The 20,525-nt window shown below is 47.6% G+C and overlaps 1 protein-coding gene and 1 long non-coding RNA gene across 12 annotated transcripts in view; one reads left to right on the top strand and one right to left on the bottom strand.

Annotated features, from left to right (window-relative positions):
- Positions 1 to 3,634: 3,634 nt before the first annotated feature.
- Positions 3,635 to 5,962, bottom strand: LOC116983655. The gene is made up of 2 exons (XR_004414776.1): positions 5,707 to 5,962; positions 3,635 to 4,355 (listed from the first exon to the last, which is right to left on the bottom strand). It is a non-coding gene; the product is annotated as an uncharacterized LOC116983655 (long non-coding RNA).
- A 3-nt stretch (positions 5,963 to 5,965) lies between these two features.
- ccdc91 (coiled-coil domain containing 91) overlaps positions 5,966 to 20,525 on the top strand; it is an 89,598-nt gene continuing 75,038 nt past the window's right edge. For 2 of the 11 annotated variants that reach the window (XM_033037412.1, XM_033037403.1), the window contains exons 1-2: positions 5,966 to 6,046; positions 18,874 to 18,917. In XM_033037412.1, coding sequence (XP_032893303.1) covers positions 18,888 to 18,917 — 30 coding nt within the window. In that variant the 5' untranslated portion in view covers positions 5,966 to 6,046; positions 18,874 to 18,887. Of the gene's footprint in view, positions 6,047 to 6,889; positions 6,902 to 9,151; positions 9,164 to 9,246; positions 9,267 to 9,454; positions 9,535 to 9,623; positions 9,647 to 10,858; positions 10,899 to 18,868; positions 18,918 to 20,525 lie in introns of those variants that run through there. The other 9 variants (XM_033037405.1, XM_033037404.1, XM_033037408.1 and 6 more) reach the window with 9 other exon arrangements.

The following is a 20,525-nucleotide window of genomic DNA, read 5'->3' as shown; positions in this document are numbered from 1 at the left end:
GATTTTTTAAAAGTGAGAAGTTAAATTTTTTAAGTTTAAAATGTGAATAACGTAAAATATACCATCAATCTGAATGCAACTTGATGAAAACACACCACAGGACAATGGTGAGTAGGGTGGTCCAAAAATTGTAGCGTTATTGTGTACCGTTTTGGCGTAGTTCCGGGAGTACCACACAAACACTCACAGATATAGATACAAAAAAGATGAGAGTTTTGTATACATATATAGAGAGATACATAAGACAAAAACCATATATGCATAAAACATATGTATGAATTGATAGAACTGATTTATCAATATTGACATCGTAACTGACATTTAAAGCCACATTTTCACAACGCCAAAGAATTTTGAAAAGTCAACCCTATTTTTAAATCCATTTTGGATGCCCCTCTTTGGCCAAAATTTATGTTATCTCTACATTTCTCTGCAATCGTATGGCACTGGTTTCTTCTGAAAAGTTATCTTCAGCAATCCAAGGGTTCTGGAATGGTCTTCCAAAAACTTATTCTCCTCCTTCAAAATGTCTGTTGAAACATGTCACTTTACTTCTCCCATGCCTGGATTAGAATATTAATTTGATTGAAAAAATTAATCTGGGAATGCAAATGAATGTATTTTGATGAAGGTAGTGTTACTGGTCACAGTAGTTCCATTGGCATTCACTTGGTTGAATCCTGATTGTCTTCTGACACACTAGCAAGTTGAGATAAATAAAGTTGGGCGAAGAATCCGGGACTGGTCACTGATACTGACAGAATGAATCACCTTGGCTTATTGGCCATTTTTACCTGATTGTAATATAAATAGCATTAAGGCAGGATAAACATGCACGGAGGTGAGTTACTTCTTCTTATCGAGTCCACACACAAGATTAAAAGTTGTTCAGCCAGAGCTGAATACACTTCTCGGCATCTGCACACAATGGTGTCTATCTTGTCGCTTCTTGTGCGTGGTGGTGGAAAGATTGGTGGACACAAGGCCGCGACGTGAATGCTCTTTCCTTGACCCGGTGAGTTCCTCACTAGAATACCCAGCCTCTGATCTGTTCTTGTAGCCACACTTCATGTGGCCCGTCCAATTGAATTTCTAGTCAATGCTGATCTCTCACGATGAAGGGATATTTGCAATTATAATGCTACTTAATGTCAAGAACAGATGTAAGATTCTGTTTGGAAATGGTCATTATCAGGCACTTTAATGGTGAGACTAGCCCATGCTTGAATTCTGCTTTGGTCTTTCTGCATGCCAGCATGGATTGCTCATTTGCTGAAGAGTTGTAAATAGAATTGAACCTTGTCAATCATCAGCAAATATCCCAACTCTATCATTGATCTTGGAACAAAGATCCACCCCTGCAACGGACTGTTCCAGCTGCTACGGTCAGGCAAACGCCTCCGTTGCCATGCGGTGAGAACGGAGAGGTTGAGAAGGAGTTTCTTCCCAGAGGCCATTCGGACTGTAAACGCCTATCTCACCAGGGACTAACTCTACTGAACGTTTTTCCTTCCATTATTTATTATGTAAAAGAATATGTGTGTTATGATTGTGTTTATAGTTTGTTTGGTTGTTTGTCTTTTGCACAAAAGTCCGCGAGCATTGCCACTTTCATTTCACTGCACATCTCGTATGTGTATGTGACAAATAAACTTGACTTGACTAGGGTATCTTTCCAGTCAACTTTGGCCAGCCCCTCCCTCATGGCTCCATAGTCCCCTTTGGTCAACTGTAATTGGAGATTACAATTTATCATATTCTGGTCACTATCTCCTAATGGCTCCTTTACCTCGAGTTCTCTTATCAAATCTGGTTCATTACACAACACTAAATCCAGAATTGCCTTCTCCCTGGTAGGCTCCAGTACAAGCTGCTCTAAGAATCCATCTCGGAGCCACTCCACAAACTCCCTTTCTTGGGGTCAAGTACCAACCTGATTTTCCCAGTCTACCTGCATGTTGAAATCTCCCATAACCACCGTAGCATTACCTTTGCTACATGTCAATTTTAACTCTTGATTCAATTTGCACCCTATATCCAGGCTACTGTTTGGGGGCCTGTAGATAACTCCCTAGGATCGTTTTACCATTACAATTCCTCAGTTCTATCCATATTGACCATCCATAATCTCCTGATTCTATGTCACCCCTTTCAAGGGACTGAATTTCATTCCTTACTAACAGAGCTACCCCACCCCCTCTGCCCTCCTGTCTGTCTTTTCGATAAGACTTATACCCCTGAATATTCAGTTCCCAGCCCTGGTCCTCTTGTAGCCATGTCTCTGTAATTCCCACAACATCATACTTGCCAATTTCTCATTGAGCCTCAAGCTCATCCACTTTATTTGTCATACTTCGCGCATTCATATACAACACCTTGACTTCGGTATTCACCTTCACTTCACTGCTCCTGCCCTTACTCTCTTATCCTTTTTAGAACTTTCCTTCCCATTAATTTGGGAGTCTTTTGTAACTTTTCCTATTTCACTGCACATCTCGTATGTGTATGTGACAAATAAACTTGACTTGACTTGGTCTAGTATAGTCTAAATTTCATGTGGGTCATTGAAAACACAAAAAAATTGATAGTAACAAAGAAAATTCTGCATTTAAATGCCGGCTTAATGCATTTTATTTGCAGTGCATTTAGAACTACCTGACTGGGATGTCTAGTATCAGAGGTTACTGTTTCAAAAGAAATGTTTAGCCATTCAGGTTAGAGTTAAGATTTTTTCAAAGGGCAGTGAATCTTTGGAAGTTTGGAGTTTGAGGCTCAGTCGCTGTGCATTTTTAGGCTGAAGATTAAACATTTGGGGAATCAAGGGATTTTAGGGTGATTGCAGGAGGGTGACAATAAATAATATGTGCATGATTGTATAGTCGAGAAGGCACAGGGGTCGAGGTGGCCGACGACTAATGTTCTAATTATTTTTTTCATCAGAATTTGTTTGTTTGGTTCATCAACAGAATGGAGCAATTAAATAAAAATGAGTACATGATGAATTTAGCTTTTGCACATCCACTTTAAAATTATCGGATGACCACAGAAACTTTTAGCACAGAAGTAACACAGCTGATAGAGCTGCTGCTTCACAGCGCCAGATATACGGGCTCGATCCTGACCTTGGGTGCTGTCTGTGTAGAGTTTGCACGTGCTCCCCATGACTGCGTGGGTTTCCTCCGGGTGTTCTGGTTTGCTCCCACATCCCAAAGACATGTAGATTTGTAGGATAATTGGCCTTTGTAAATTGAACCCAGTGAGTACAGGTGTGGACAGGTGTGAACAGGTGTGGATTTGATCACTTGTTCACACTTATTCTATGTTATCCACTTTTGCAACCGTTCCCTACATACTCGGGGCACTTTACAAGGATCCATGCTGCAGCTCTAAACCAAAATAAGGAATCCTTTTAGCCTGTCATACCTATGTTGGTTCTTTTAAACGATGTTGCCCCACATCCCAGCATTTTATTTGTATATTAAATAATAAACTTGATGAAGGATTTTTAATGAAATTGTTATTTGATGATACAATTAGTTCCTACTATTAAGTCCATGGCAGAAAGATTAATTTAATGTCAAAGAATGATATTGAAACATAAAGAAAGCATTAATTTTATTACCATTCTGCATAATTCTTCTTTAATATTGCATTTAAATTGTTTCTGTAAAATAACTAACAACCACCTTGATTAAAAAAAGTTATAAACACATGCTCTGTCAAGCACAAGAATGTACCATTCAATGATTCTTTTAAAAAGTTATATGAAGCTTATTTTCTGCAAGGTTGCACAACCAATCGTCAGTGAGGTTTGCCAACCATAAGGCCTAAGTTGCTCTAGGATGAGGGAAAAGCTAATTTAGTGTAATACAAATATCACCTTAGGGGTAACTTTGGACAAATAGTTCTGCTAATAGTAATTTGAAATGTAATTTGCTTCTAGTGTGGACCTGAATTTTCTAGTATGTTGGATGCCCAAAGTAACCGGGCAAATCAGGTCACCATTGATCATGGAAGAAAGAGGGTGAAATTCAACATTAGTAGTAATGTCAAACCCGATAGAGAATTATTATCACATATTACACCCCACTAGATTTTTGTTTTCATTGATTAATGTGCAAATGACATGCTGATTTACTGTCATATTTCACCCCAAAGATTAAGAATTGTTTATAAACATGTCTTTACTTTGTAAGTTTTCATTTTTGAAAAATCATTCCTGTTTCTCAGTAACAACATCCTTCGCAAGTTTTGTTTTTTGATTGAATTTTTTGTAGAATAATTGTTTTCCATCATGACACCATCACTGATCCTGAATTTAATCAGCTGTCCCTTGACATGTTGGCAGCTTTGATCTATCAATTAAACAAATGATATTTTGCTGGGAAGGAGGAGAAATTAAGCATCATTAACATGTGCAGTTTAAATTAAAACTTAAAATAACTATTACTGTAGAGCAAATTAAAACTCCTCTGCTCAATTGCATTTTCTCTTCAGGTATCACAGATCTTGTCCTGCCAAAATTCCATCCAAAGAACAGGGATTTTCATAGGATGTCCCACCAATAGCCAAAATGAGAGAAATGATGACCCAAATTGGATTATTGTATCTTATAGGAAAGGTAATCTGAATAGAATAAAAACTTTTAACAAATGGGACATGGAAACAGGAGCACACTATTTAGCCCTTGAGACTATTTTGCCACAATATCAATGTCACAGATCAATGTGATCTGCTTTTTAATTCCTACATCTACTTGGTTTGGCTCCATATCATTTTAAATCCTTAACTTTCAAAAATCCATTGATTTTGCTCAAAAAAATTATTATAGTGCAGGTATCACCAGATTTTGTTGTTTAACAGAGAACATGTACCAGTTCAGCACTGGATCGGGCCTTTCACCTAACAATGTCCATGCCAAACAGGATGTCAAATTAAACTAATCCCCTAAGGCTGCACATGATCCATATCCATTATACCCTGCATATCCATATGCCTATCTAAAAGCCTCTTAAATGCCACTATCGTATCAGCTTCCATTACTACTGCTGGCAGCGTGCTCAAGGTATCCATCTCTGTTTGTGGAAAAAATCCTGCCTCGCACATCTCTTTTAAACATTCTCTCTATGATCTTTATGGCCCTCTAATTATTGAGAATCCACCCTGAAAAAAAAAGGTTCTGATTGTCTACTCTATCTATATATTTCTATCAGGTCTCCCTTCAGCATCTGACACTCCGGTAAAATCAATCCAAGTTTGTCCAACCTCTCCTTAAAGCTAATACTCTCTAATCCTCACAGGATTCTGGATAACCTCTTCTGTACACCGACCCGTCTCCACATTATTTCTGTATTGGGGTGACCAGAACAGCACAAAATACTCCCCCAAACACAACCTAACCAAACTTTTATAAAGATACAACATCACTTCCTGACTCTTACACTCAATGCCCGACCAATATGCCATATGCCTTTGGCTGCAGAACGGATGACAATGCAGGACATTTAACTTTAGGCTTAAGGGATGATAATATGGGACATAGAACATAGGTGTAGGAGTAGGCCATTCAGCCCTTCGAGCCAGCACCGCCATTCAATGTGATAATGGCTGATCATCTACAATCAGTACCCCGTTCCTGCCTTCTCCCCATATCCCTTGATTCCCTTAGCTAAGAGCTAAATCTAACTCTCTCTTGAAAACATTTACATTCAGGCTGAAGAAAGAAGGGATGACAATGATGGGGATGGGGGGGCATTGAGGAAGTGTCCCGACCCGAACCGTCGTCAAACTATCTCCCCCAGAGCTGCTGCCCGACCCCCAGTTACTCCAGAACCTTGTGCCTTGTTTTGTGGAGCAGCAACTGGAGAACCTTGTGTTTACGGTGAATTCTAGCGTTAGTTTCCTCACCGTTGTGTTTTACCACAGGGTGCCGAGGACAGCGTGCACTTCCGGGTCAGAGGGCGGGCCGAGTGCGGGAGGGCGAGCGCATGCGCGGACCGGCAAGTGGCTCGAGCGCAGGTTGTTGTCGATCGGCCGCTCGGCGCAGGTGAGGCGGGGACAGTGGGGACAGTGGGGACAGTGGGGACAGTGGGGTCAGTGGGGACAGTGGGGACAGTGGGGACAGTGGGGACAGTGGGGACAGTGGGCAGCACAGGCGAGGCCGGGACAGTGGGGTCAGTGGGGTCAGTGGGGACAGTGGGGACAGTGGGGACAGTGGGGACAGTGGGGACAGTACAGGTGAGGCGGGGACAGTGGGGACAGTGGGGACAGTGGGGTCAGTGGGGACAGTGGGGTCAGTGGGGACAGTGGGGACAGTGGGGACAGTGGGGACAGCGGGGACAGCGGGGACAGCGGGGACAGCGGGGACAGTGGGCAGCACAGGTGAGGCGGGGACAGTGGGGACAGTGGGGACAGTGGGACAGTGGGGTCAGTGGGGACAGTGGGGACAGTGGGGACAGTGGGGACAGTGGGCAGCACAGGTGAGGCGGGGACAGTGGGGACAGTGGGGACAGTGGGGACAGTGGGACAGTGGGGACAGTGGGACAGTGGGGACAGCGGGGACAGCGGGGACAGTGGGGACAGTGGGGACAGTGGGCAGCACAGGTGAGGCGGGGACAGTGGGGACAGTGGGACAGTGGGGTCAGTGGGGACAGTGGGGACAGTGGGGACAGTGGGGACAGTGGGACAGTGGGGTCAGTGGGGTCAGTGGGGACAGTGGGGACAGCGGGGACAGCGGGGACAGCGGGGACAGCGGGGACAGTGGGGACAGCGGGGACAGCGGGGACAGCGGGGACAGCGGGGTCAGCGGGGACAGTGGGGACAGTGGGCAGCACAGGTGAGGCGGGGACAGTGGGGACAGTACAGGTGAGGCGGGGACAGTGGGACAGTGGGGACAGTGCAGGTGAGGGTGGGGACAGTGGGGACAGTACAGGTGAGGCGGGGACAGTGGGACAGTGGGGACAGTGGGGACAGTGGGGACAGCGGGGACAGTGGGGACAGTGGGGACAGTGGGGACAGCGGGGACAGTGGGGACAGTGGGGACAGTGGGGACAGTACAGGTGAGGCGGGGACAGTGGGGACAGTACAGGTGAGGCGGGGACAGTGGGACAGTGGGGACAGTGGGGACAGCGGGGACAGTGGGGACAGTGGGGGCAGTGGGGACAGTGGGGACAGTGGGGACAGTGGGGAGCACAGGTGAGGCGGGGACAGTGGGGACAGTGGGGACAGCGGGGACAGCGGGGACAGCGGGGACAGTGGGGTCAGTGGGGACAGTGGGGACAGTGGGCAGCACAGGTGAGGCGGGGACAGTGGGGACAGTACAGGTGAGGCGGGGACAGTGGGACAGTGGGGACAGTGGGGACAGTGGGGACAGTGGGGACAGTGCAGGTGAGGGTGGGGACAGTGGGGACAGTACAGGTGAGGCGGGGACAGTGGGACAGTGGGGACAGTGGGGACAGTGGGGACAGTGGGGACAGTGGGGACAGTGCAGGTGAGGGTGGGGACAGTGGGGACAGTACAGGTGAGGCGGGGACAGTGGGACAGTGGGGACAGTGGGGACAGTGGGGACAGTGGGGACAGTGGGGACAGTACAGGTGAGGCGGGGACAGTGGGGACAGTACAGGTGAGGCGGGGACAGTGGGACAGTGGGGACAGTGGGGACAGCGGGGACAGTGGGGACAGTGGGGACAGTGGGGGCAGTGGGGACAGTGGGGACAGTGGGGAGCACAGGTGAGGCGGGGACAGTGGGGACAGTGGGGACAGCGGGGACAGCGGGGACAGCGGGGACAGTGGGGTCAGTGGGGTCAGTGGGGACAGTACAGGTGAGGCCGGGACAGTGGGGACAGTGGGGACAGTGGGGACAGTGGGGACAGTGGGGACAGTACAGGTGAGGCCGGGACAGTGGGGACAGTGGGGACAGTGGGGACAGTGGGGACAGTGGGGTCAGTGGGGTCAGTGGGGACAGTGGGGACAGTGGGACAGTGGGGACAGTGGGGACAGTACAGGTGAGGTGGGGACAGTGGGGACAGTGGGGACAGTGGGGTCAGTGGGGTCAGTGGGGACAGTGGGGACAGTGGGACAGTGGGGACAGTGGGGTCAGTGGGGACAGTGGGGTCAGTGGGGTCAGTGGGGACAGTGGGACAGTGGGGACAGTGGGGACAGTACAGGTGAGGCTGGGACAGTGGGACAGTGGGGACAGTACAGGTGAGGTGGGGACAGTGGGGACAGTGGGGACAGTGGGGACAGTGGGGAGCACAGGTGAGGCGGGGACAGTGGGGACAGTGGGGTCAGTGGGGACAGTGGGGACAGTGGGGACAGTACAGGTGAGGCGGGGACAGTGGGACAGTGGGACAGTGGGGACAGTGGGACAGTGGGGACAGTGGGGACAGTACAGGTGAGGCGGGGACAGTGGGGACAGTGGGGACAGTGGGGACAGTGGGGACAGTACAGGTGAGGCGGGGACAGTGGGACAGTGGGGACAGTGGGGACAGTGGGGACAGTGGGCAGTGCAGGTGAGGCCGGGACAGTGGGGACAGTGGGGACAGTGGACAGTGCAGGTGAGGCCGGGACAGTGGGGACAGTGGGGACAGTGGGGACAGTGGGGACAGTACAGGTGAGGCGGGGACAGTGGGACAGTGGGGACAGTGGGGACAGTACAGGTGAGGCCGGGACAGTGGGGACAGTGGGGACAGTGGGACAGTGGGGACAGTGGGGACAGTGGGGACAGTACAGGTGAGGCGGGGACAGTGGGACAGTGGGACAGTGGGACAGTGGGGACAGTGGGACAGTGGGGACAGTGGGACAGTGGGACAGTGGGACAGTGGGGACAGTGGGGACAGTGGGACAGTGGGGACAGTGGGGACAGTACAGGTGAGGCGGGGACAGTGGGACAGTGGGACAGTGGGACAGTGGGGACAGTGGGGACAGTGGGACAGTGGGGACAGTGGGGACAGTACAGGTGAGGCGGGGACAGTGGGACAGTGGGACAGTGGGACAGTGGGGACAGTGGGACAGGGGGACAGTGGGGACAGGGGGGACAGGGGGGACAGTGGGGACAGTGGGGACAGTACAGGTGAGGCGGGGACAGTGGGGACAGTGGGGACAGTGGGGACAGTGGGGACAGTACAGGTGAGGCGGGGACAGTGGGACAGTGGGGACAGCGCAGGTGAGGCCGGGACAGTGGGACAGTGGGGACAGTGGGGACAGTGCAAGTGAGGCGGGGACAGTGGGGACAGTGGGACAGTGGAGGTGAGGCCGGGACAGTGCAGGTGAAGCCGGGACAGTGGGGACAGTGGGACAGTGGAGGTGAGGCCGGGACAGTGGGGACAGTGGGACAGTGGAGGTGAGGCCGGGACAGTGGGGACAGTGGGACAGTGGAGGTGAGGCCGGGACAGTGCAGGTGAAGCCGGGACAGTGGGGACAGTGGGACAGTGGAGGTGAGGCCGGGACAGTGGAGGTGAGGCCGGGACAGTGCAGGTGAAGCCGGGACAGTGCAGGTGAGGCCGGGACAGTGCAGGTGAGGCCGGGACAGTGCAGGTGAGGCCGGGACAGTGGGACAGTGGGGACAGTGCAAGTGAGGCGGGGACAGTGGGCAGCGCAGGTGAGGCTGGGACAGTGCAGGTGAGGCCGGGACAGTGGGACAGTGCAGGTGAGGCCGGGACAGTGGGACAGCGCGGGTGGGACAGTGGTGCAGTGCAGGTGAGGCCGGGACAGTGGGCAGTGCAGGTGAGGCCGGGACAGTGGGCAGTGCAGGTGAGGCCGGGACAGTGGGACAGTGCAGGTGAGGCCGGGACAGTGGGACAGTGCAGGTGAGGGTGGGACAGTGGGACAGTGGGCAGTGCAGGTGAGGCCGGGACAGTGGGACAGTGCAGGTGAGGCCGGGACAGTGGGACAGTGGACAGTGCAGGTGAGGCCGGGACAGTGGGCAGCACAGGTGAGGCCGGGACAGTGGGCAGCGCAGGTGAAGCCGGGACAGTGGGACAGTGGACAGTGCAGGTGAGGCCGGGACAGTGGGACAGCGCAGGTGAGGCCGGGACAGTGGGACAGTGGGCAGCACAGGTGAGGCCGGGACAGTGGGCAGCACAGGTGAGGCCGGGACAGTGGGACAGTGGGCAGCACAGGTGAGGCCGGGACAGTGGGACAGCGCAGGTGAGGCCGGGACAGTGGGACAGTGGACAGTGCAGGTGAGGCCGGGACAGTGGGACAGCACAGGTGAGGCCGGGACAGTGGGACAGTGGGCAGCACAGGTGAGGCCGGGACAGTGGGCAGCACAGGTGAGGCCGGGACAGTGGGCAGCACAGGTGAGGCCGGGACAGTGGGCAGCACAGGTGAGGCCGGGACAGTGGGCAGCGCAGGTGAAGCCGGGACAGTGGGACAGTGGACAGTGCAGGTGAGGCCGGGACAGTGGGCAGCGCAGGTGAGGGTGGGACAGTGGGACAGTGCAGGTGAGGCCGGGACAGTGGGACAGCGCAGGTGAGGCCGGGACAGTGGGACAGCGCGGGACAGCGCGGGTGGGACAGTGGGACAGTGCAGGTGAGGCCGGGACAGTGGGCAGCGCAGGTGAGGGTGGGACAGTGGGACAGTGCAGGTGAGGCCAGGACAGTGGGCAGCACAGGTGAGGACGGGACAGTGGGACAGTGCAGGTGAGGCCGGGACAGTGCAGGTGAGGCCGGGACAGTGCAGGTGAGGGTGGGACAGTGCAGGTGAGGCCGGGACAGTGGGACAGTGCAGGTGAGGCCGGGACAGTGGGACAGTGCAGGTGAGGCGGGGACAGTGGGCAGTGCAAGTGAGGCCGGGACAGTGCAGGTGAGGCCAGGACAGTGGGACAGTGCTGGTGAGGCGGGGACAGTGGGCAGTGCAAGTGAGGCCGGGACAGTGCAGGTGAGGCCGGGACAGTGCAGGTGAGGCCGGGGACAGAACAAGTGAGGCGGGGACAGAGGGCAGCACAGGTGAGGCGGGGACAGAGGGCAGCACAGGTGAGGCCAGGACAGAACAGGTGAGGCTGGGACAGTCAGAACCCCTGCCATCCTGGGCCAGTCACTGCCTGAGGGTCTAAGCAGCTGTCAGCCTCCATCCAGTAGGGAGGGGTGGGAGCGCAGTATGGGTAGGTAGATAATGGGTAGGTAGATAATGGGTAGGTAGATAACGTTAGGTAAATAATGGTCTTTGCTTTGGAGTGTGAGACCCAGTGTTAAGTCTGAAGAAGGGTCTCGACCTGAAAAGTCACCCATTCCTTCTCTCCAGAGATGCTGCCTGTCCCGCTGAGTTACTCCAGCTTTTTGTGTCTATCTTTGGCCCTCAGTGTCTGGTGTCCTCTAATGTCAAGACAGTAAACATGACTAACATGCTGAAAAGATGCACAATGCTAGAGTAATTCAGGGGGTCAGGTAGCATCTCTGGTGAACATGTGTAGGTGACTTTTTGGGTCGGGACCCTTTTTTAGCCTGATGTGTTGGGTTACTCCAGCATTTTGTGTCTTTTTTTGTAAACCAGTATTTGCAGTTCCTGGGTAGACACAAAATGTTGGAGTAACTCAGCGGGACTACAGCAGCATCTCTGGAGAGAAGGAATGGGTGATGTTTCGGGTTGAGACACTTCTTCAGACAGATCATTCTACAGTTCCTGTCTACTGAGTAATATGATGGGCTGTTGAATGTTCTGCTTATGTTTTTCTATCAATATGCCAAGAACATAGAACAGTACAGCAAAGGAACAAGTCCTTGAGGTCACAATGTCCATGCTGAAAATGATGCGAAGGTGACCTAAACTCTGCCTGCACGTGATCCATATCCCTCCCTAAATGTGCTCCACACATCTAAACTTTGCCTCTCTCATCTTAAATCTATGCCTTCTAGTCTTTGGTAGTTCCACTGCCCTTAAAAGTTCCGAACTGTGTAGCTTAACTATGCCTCTGTTGTGATGCAAATTAAAATTTCTAATTTACTTAAACTTTATTTAAGCTTTAAGCAACTCATTTCTGTAATACACATCTTCAAAGCGCCTGGAAATTATCGCTGATTCTGCAGGCCTTGCCGGCCCGAGGCCCCGCACATGCGCACGCTTCAGACTCTAAATTTTTTTATACTTTCATCAAGTCTCCCCTCGGTCTCTGACGCTCCAGAGAAAACAATCGAAGCTTGTCCAACTTCATCTCATTGAGTATTAGAAATAACAAAGTAATTGAACATTTCACTTCTAACTACAATTCACTGTATTTTCTGGAGGACTGATTTACAATGCCTTTGAATCCAGAAGCAAAGGGTTGCGCTATGATTCGGCATTAATTTGCAATAAGACATTAATCTCCGTTTAATCAGTTTAGTTTATTGTCACGTGTACCGATGTACAGTGAAAAGCTTTTGCATGCTATCCAGTCAGCTGAAAGACAATACATGATTACAATCAGGCCATTTACAGTGTATAGATACATGGTAAGGAAATAACGTTTAGTGCAAGGTAAAGCTAGCAAAGTCCGAAAAGGATAGTACGAGGGTCACCAATGAGATCGATAGTAGTTCAAGACTGCTCTCTGGTTGTGGTAGGATGACTCGGCTGCCTGTTAACAGCTGGGAAGAAACTGTCCCTGAATATGGAGGTGTGCGTTTTCACACTTCTTTATCTTTTGCCTGATGGGAGAGGAGGGAAGAGGGAGTGGCCTGGGTGCGACCCGTCCTTGATTATGCTGTTGGCCTTGCCGAGGCAGCGTGAGGAATAAATGGAGTCAATAAAAGGGAGGTTAGTTTGTGTGATGGTCTGGGCTGTGTCCACAATTCGCTGCAATTTCTTGCAGTCTTGGATGGAGCAGTTCCCAAACCAAACTGTGATGCATCCTGATAAACTGCTTTCTACGGTGCATCTGTAGAAGTTGGTGAAAGTTGTGGTGGACTTGCCAAACTTCCTAAGCCTTCTAAGGAAGTAGAAGTCTTAAGTTCTAAGGTCTGAAGAAGTGTCTTGATCCGAAACGTTACCTATTCCTTTTCTCCAGAGATATTGCCTGATCCGCTGAGTTACTCCAGCTTTTTGTGTCTGCCTTAGGTATATAAACACGGTGTTCAGTAGATACCATAATAAACAATAGAAAGTATTTCAGTAAATTTTAAAAATCAATATAGTGCAAAAACAAAGTCCATAATCCCTAGGTACACAAAAATGCTGGAGAAACTCAGCGGGTGCAGCAGCATCTATGGAGCGAAGGAGATAGGCAATGTTTCGGGCCGAAACCCTTCATCAGACTCATAATCCCTAGTGCAATCAAGGCAGTTCGTAGTTGCTGTTACTCAGTTTGCCTGTACCATTTCCTTTGGCGGTTTGCCCATAGAGCAACCACCCTCTGTGTGAAAAATATTCTCCTCTGATCTCCTTTAAATTTCTCAACTTAAAGATGTGGCCTTCAGTATTGGACTCCACAACATGAAGAAAAACAGTACCTACACATTTCACAACTTTATAAAACAGTGTTAAGGTCAACCCTCATCTCCCACGTTCCAGTGAGAATAAACACAGTCTATCCCTTATTTTTAAGGCGGAGATTGATAGATTCTTGATTAGTAAAGTTGTCAGGGGTTATGGGGAGAAGGCTGGAAAATGGGGTTGAGAGGGAAAGATAGATCAGCCATGATTGAATGGCAGAGTAGACTTGATGGGTCAAATGACCTAATTCTGCTCCTAGAACTTTTCCCATATCCCCTTGTAAATTAAGCCCACTATTCCAGGTAACATCCTGGTGAATCTCTTCTGCACCATTTCTTATGCTACCACATCCTCCTTGAAGTGTGACAACCTGAACTCCGAGCCTGACCAACGCTTTGTACAGCTGCAACATGATATCCCTACTCTTATACTTAGTGTGTCGGCCGATGGAGGCAAGCATGTCAAATGCCCTTTTCACTGCCCTTTCTACCTGTGTTGTCATTTTTAGGGAGCTCTGAACTTGCACTCTGAGGTCCCTCTGTATATTAACACTGAATGAAGTCTTCAATGCGTTGGTAGTTGTGGGAATGAATGGTTGGAGTTGTGATGGAACATCCATTAATGATCTCTTTCGTCTTGGATGATGTTGGGGCTGCAGTTCTCTAGGCAAGTAGGTAGTATTTCACATTCTTTATAGATGTTATAAGGTATCTGCAGGATGCCCAATGTCTGTATGATGATGATGATGATTGTGATGATACTTATACCGAGCTCGAGGCTCTGACCTGACCTCATCCGCGGTGGTGCTGATTCTACCCTGGAGATCCGCCCCACCGCTGGGACTTTAACCACTCGCTCTGCACCGGCTTCTTCATAGGCTGCGGCGCACTGTGCAGCAAGTCCTCCTCTGTCATTCGACTGCGGCAGTCGAGTTGGACCTGCTCGCTGGGATTGTCCCGGCCCCGCAGCTCAATGGGAATATAGACTATTTTCTAACTGGGGAGAAAATCCAGAAATCAGAGGTGCAAAGGGACTTGGAAGTGCTGGTGCAGGAATCCCAAAAAGTCAATTAGAAGTTGAATGGATGTGGGGGGGATGTTTCCAATAGTGGGAGAGTGTAGAACTAGAGGTCATAGGCTCAGAATTAAAGGGTGTTCTTTTAGGAAGGAGTTGAGGAGAATTTTTTTTAGTCAAAGGTTGGTGAATCTGTGGAATTCTTTGCCACAGAAGGCTGTAGATGCCGTCAATTGATATTTTTAAGGCAGAGATAGATAGATTCTTGATTAATTCATGTGTCAGAGATGGGGAGAATGCAGGAGAATGAGGTTAGGAGAGAGATAGATCAGCCATGATTGAATGGCAGAGTAGACTTGATGGGTCGAATTCCTTATGACCTTATGAATCGGTAGCAAGGAAGGCAAGTGCAATGATAGCATTTATTTCCAAGAAAACTAGAATACAAAAACAGGGATGTAATGCTGAGGCTCTAGAAGGTACTGGTCAGGCCCCACGGAGTATTGTAAGCACTTTTGGGCCCCATATCTGAGGGAGGATGTGCTGACTCTGAAGATCCAGAGAAGGTTTACTAGAATGATCCCAGGGATGTATGAGTTAGCATATGATCAGCGTTTGACGGCACTGGGCTTGTACTCGCTGGCGTTTAGAAGGATGAGGGGGGGACCTCATTGAAACTTATCGAATAGTGAAAGGCTTGGGTAGAGTCAAGAGTGTTTTATTGTCATATGTCCCAGATCGAACGATGAAATTCTTACTTGCTGCAGCACAACAGAATATGCAAACATAGTATGATATGACAAACGCGAGAGAAAAAAGAAAAGCTCAGTGTGTAGATATACACATACTCACAACGTACCCATATACACACACACACACACACACACACACACACACACACACACACACACACACACACACACACACACACACACACACACAAACACACACACACACACACACACACACATTATATATATATATATATATTTATATATATATATACACATACGCACATACTCAAAAAAACAAACAGAACAGTGTAACAATAATAATAATAGCCTATTGTAGTTCAGAGCCTATATGAGGTTGTAGTGTTAATAGCCCGATGGCTGTAGGGAAGAAGATGTTCATGAATCTGGAGGTTTCAGGTTCCTGTACCTCCTTCCCGATGGCAGTGGTGAAATGTGTGTGAGGCCAGGGTGGTGTGGGTCTCTGATGCTGGCTGCCTTTTTGAGGCAGCGACTCCGATAAATCCCTTCGATTGTGGGGAGGTCAGAGCGGGTGATGGACTGGGCAGTGTTTACAACTTTTTACAGTGTTTCGCGCTCCCAGACATACAAGTTGCTGAACCAGACAATGATGCAACCAGTCAATATGCTCTCTACTGTACACCTATAGAAGTTCAAGAGAATCCTCTTTGACATACTGAATCTCCGTAGTCTTCTCAGGAAGTAGAGGCGCTGATGTGCTTTTCTTATAATTGCATCAGTGTTCTGGGTCCAGGAAAGATCTTCGGAAATATGCACGCCCAGGAATTTGAAGTTTTTGACTCCCTCCACCATTGATATAAACATGATTTGGGGTCCTCATCCTTCCACTTCCAAAGTCCACAATCAGTTCCTTGGTTTTACTGATATTGAGAGTCAGGTTGTTGTGCTGGCACCATTTGGTCAATCGGTCGATCTCACAACGGTGGTGTCGTCACTGAACTTCCTCCAGCTTTGAGCGGAAGTCCCTTTTGGGTTTTTTTTATGGCCTTGCCATGGTCATATTTGGACTTCTTATAGACCTCTGCGTCACCAGACCGGAATGCCAGGGATCTGGTCTTAGATTAGATTAGATTAGATTATTTAATGACCACACAGTCAAGGTGGTGGAATTCAGGTTCAGTACAGGATGTTACAAGGTAGGCTGATTCCCGTCAAACATAACATAAAACACAACATCATACAGTATACAGTACATGCATGGGGAGGATATGTGCTGTTGTCATAGTGTGTTCAGAATTCGTATTGCGTGTGGGTAAGAACTGTTTTTAAATCGAGATGTCTTGGCGGGCAGTGAGCTGTAGCGCCTTCCTGATGGCAGCAGGTGGAAGATGTGGTGAGCTGGGTGGGAGGGATCAGAGATGATTTTCTTCACCCTTGACACGGACCGTTTGTGATGGAGTGATTCTATTGATGGAAGGGGAGTGCTGATGATTTTGGATGCTTTGTTAACTATGCGCTGTAATTTATTACGTGAGTGAGTGTCTAATCTGCTGAACCAGACTGTAATTGATGAAGTGAGCATGCTTTGGATGATGGCTGTGTAGAATCGGATTAGGAGGTGTTTCCTTACTCTAAACTTCTTGAGCTGGCGGAGGAAGAAGAGTCTTTGGTTGGCTTTTTTTATAGATGTGATTTGAATTGATTTTCTATTTGAGGTTATTGCTTATGTGAGTGCCAAGAAATTTGAATGAGTCAGTGGTGGATATGGGTTCGCCTGAGATGAGTAGGGGGGTCTTGGGTTGTGCCTTACGTCTGAGATCAATAATGAGTTCGTGTGTTTTTGATGTGTTGAGTAAGAGTCTTCAGAAGAATGTGGATAGACAATAGGTGCAGGAGTAGGCCATACGGCCCTTCAAGCCAGCACCGCCATTCAATGTGATAGAAACATAGAAAATAGGTGCTGGAGGAGGCCATTCGGCCCTTCAAGCCAGCACTGCTATTCATTGTGATCATGGCTGATCATCCCAAATTAGTACCCCGTTCCTGCCTTCTCCCCATATCCCCTGACTCCGCTATCTTCAAGAGCCCCATCTAGCTCTCTCTTGAAAGTTTCCTGAGAACCGGCCTCCACCGCCTTCTGAGGCAGAGAATTCCACAGACTCACAACTCTCTGGGTGAAAAGAATCTCCTGATTCATCCAAGGCTTCTGGTTAGGAAACACTCGGAAGGTTTTTGTAGGAACACAGTCCTCCACACATTTCCTTATGAAGTTTGTAACAGCTGTGGCAAATTCATCAGGTCTGTTGCCGAGTCCTTAAACATTGCCCAGTGGACGTGGAGAGGATGTTTCCATTAGTGGGAGAGTCTAGGACCAGAGGTCACAGCCTCAGAATTAAAGGTTGTTCCTTTAAGAAGGAGATAAGGAGGAATTTCTTTAGTCAGAGGGTGGTGAATCTGTGGAATTTGTTGCCACAGTAGGTTGTGGAGACCAAGTAAATGGATATTTTTAAGGCAGAGATAGAGAGATTCTTGATTTGTATGGGTGTCAGGGGTAATGGGGAGAAGGCAGGAGAATTGGGTTAGGAGGGAGAGATAGATCAGCCATCATTGAATGGCACAGTAGACGATGGGCGAATGGCCAAATTCTGCTCCTATCCTTTCTGACTTTATGAGTGTCACGGCTCGCTGCTTGCTGGGTTTGTGTGATGTGGTTTTTACGTGCTGCGTGTTCTTTGAGTAGATGGGAAAGTGGTTGAACATTGTGCGGTCATCAGTGGGATCTCCTCACATCTCAATTTATGATGGGGGGAGGTTCATTGATGAAGCAACTTAAGTTGTGTAGAATGGGCTGGTGATTTTAATTTGTGAACAGATAGGATGAATAAGAAGGACCCCTCACCATTGCTGCACCCAGTGCTTTGTAGTGGAGGCATCAAGAAAAACTCCAGCGATTATCCTCGAGGCATTCCTGGTAAAAGATTCAGTACTATGGAATTTCTCAATTATTATTGAGGTGCAGATTTTCTTCTTGTTTCCTCTCATGAGCTGTTTACTTGTTCATATTTCTGTTCTAATGTTTGGATTAGTGCATTTGAAAAAAGAGCATAACCAGAATTTCTTTTTGGAAACATTTAGAAAATTCAAAATAACTTTTTAATGGTTTAATTAGCTCTGATTATCCTTGTGGGTTGATTAATTTGATAGTGGATGAAACCAAACAGTTGAGTACTTGTTCAAGTTAAATAAATTTCAGTGCCACAATCAGTTCAAAACAAATGAAACATTGTCAATGAGGCATGGGGGATTGAACATTTTAATTAATATTTTTAACTGGCATCGCTTATAAGAAAAAAAAAGTTTATGATACTGTAATAAACCAAATCAATTTGACCATTGCCACTGTGAAATAAGGCCAAAATCTTTGAGTACATTAGAGAAATGCATTGTCATGTCTTTACAAAACACAATGCCTTCTCATAGTTTGTTTAGTTTAGAGATACAGCACGGACACAGGCCCTTCGGCCCACTGAGTCCGTGCCAACTAGCGATCCCCGCACACTAACATTATACTACACACACTAGGGATAATTTGCGATTATACCAAGCTAATTAACCTACAAACCTGTACGTCTTTAGAGTGTGGGAGGAAACCGGAGCACCTGTACTGCTACGCCACCATTTAGTTTTTTGTGGCATTATTGTAAATATTATTGTAAACGTGATGTTTTGATTACTGTAGGTGCAAGGTGAAGGATGGACGATGATGAATTCGGAGGATTTGAGGTACGTGTTAAAATATGCAGTTCTATATTGAACCTTTTTCTTTGGTTCGGCATTGGGAGTGTACCTTTAATAATGGGTGGTACATTGTGGTAGAGTACTGTGATTTGGTTTTGGAATTGTGTTTTAAATTCAATTCGGACAGATGGGAATAAAAATCTCAACTAGCTTAAGGCCATGAAGATTTAAATATGATTTTGGCAGTCTGACTGCAGTTCTCAGAAGAAACTGGTACACAGAATTGCTTTCACATTTGCTAGAAAGGACCTCTTTGGCTGTATCCAGGACCAGGTGAATGGTAATTTCTTAGGGAGTGCTTATAAAGACAAACAAATGTTTTTTTATCATGTTTCTTATATGTAAGAATGTTCCTGATACTATATGATGTGCTTCTTAGCTGGTCTTGATGTGAACTACTTTTCTTTGCTTATCAAAGGACCCTGGGGAATGAAAACCATTTCTCTTTTATTGAATGCTGTTGGCATTAGTGTGCAGCAGTTCAAAAAGAGCATTGTTAAAATCTTTCTTCCTCTGATACAATGACATCATTACAATCCCATTCTCTTGTGTCTTGTTCTGGAATCTTTTGTTTCTTGTTTGCAAATATTAACTACCAGGTTAAATCTCTAGTTTTTAGACAATTTTAGTGTGGCTCATACATAATTGTAATTAGCTGAAAATGTCCAAATTTAATTTCTAGAGAGAAGAACCCTTCATTCGTTTAGATTTGTCTGGATTCTAAACTTGGTTTCAAGGAGAAAAGGAGAATATGCCAAAATATACAGCATATTTACAAGAAAAGTAGCTTTTTCATCAACCCCTCATGTGCATTGTAGAGGCCCTTGTTGGAACTTGGACTTGGAACAGAGCTTTTCACAGAGCTTGCTGAAACAGTACCAGCACCTGACCAATCAGGTTCAACTTTCTGGCATTCACTGTGCATTTAATTTATTTACTGAAAGCTCAAAACAAGACTGATGGCTTTTGTGAGCATGAATAAATTGTTCTTGAGTTTTATCCTAGAGTCCATAGTCTCCTTGTATAGTTGTACCTTGCATTTGAATAATATGCTCAGATTAAACTTTATCATTTACTATTGGAATGTAAAATAAATAAATCTAGTCGATGGAAGCATTAGCTTTTCAGAAGTGCTTCATGGACTGGGGACTTTGCAGATGTTTCTTCTTTTCCTCTCCATTCTAAGAAGCTGGTTAATTGTCAAGGCCAACTCAGCTTACACCTATTAACAATGTACAGACCACAGACTAACTGTAGTCTTATTGGCTTTCATGGCTCAATGCAACATTTCGCAATTAAACTACCAGGTACTATTTCTATTCTGCACGGCCTCAAGCTTTGAATATATGTGTTAAAAATAGTGTGGCATGAAAATGTAACCATTAAAGTGCAAGACTAAAGTACCTCTCAGTGCTTTTTGCATTGTTGAATGTTCATTTCTTGGGATACTAAGATCTGTTCTGAGAAGCTGCTTGGAGGTTGGGTTGGAAGCTATACTTTCTCTTGCGGTTGGAAGGGTAGAAGGTTTGTTTCATAATGACTAATGAGCAACTCTGTTCAAGGATGAAACATCCCATCAAGATATGACTTCAG

The sequence above is a fragment of the Amblyraja radiata genome, chromosome 19 (genome assembly GCF_010909765.2).
Source record: "Amblyraja radiata isolate CabotCenter1 chromosome 19, sAmbRad1.1.pri, whole genome shotgun sequence".
In the NCBI taxonomy this organism is placed as follows: domain Eukaryota; kingdom Metazoa; phylum Chordata; class Chondrichthyes; order Rajiformes; family Rajidae; genus Amblyraja; species Amblyraja radiata.
This window is presented reverse-complemented; position numbering and strand designations above follow the sequence as displayed.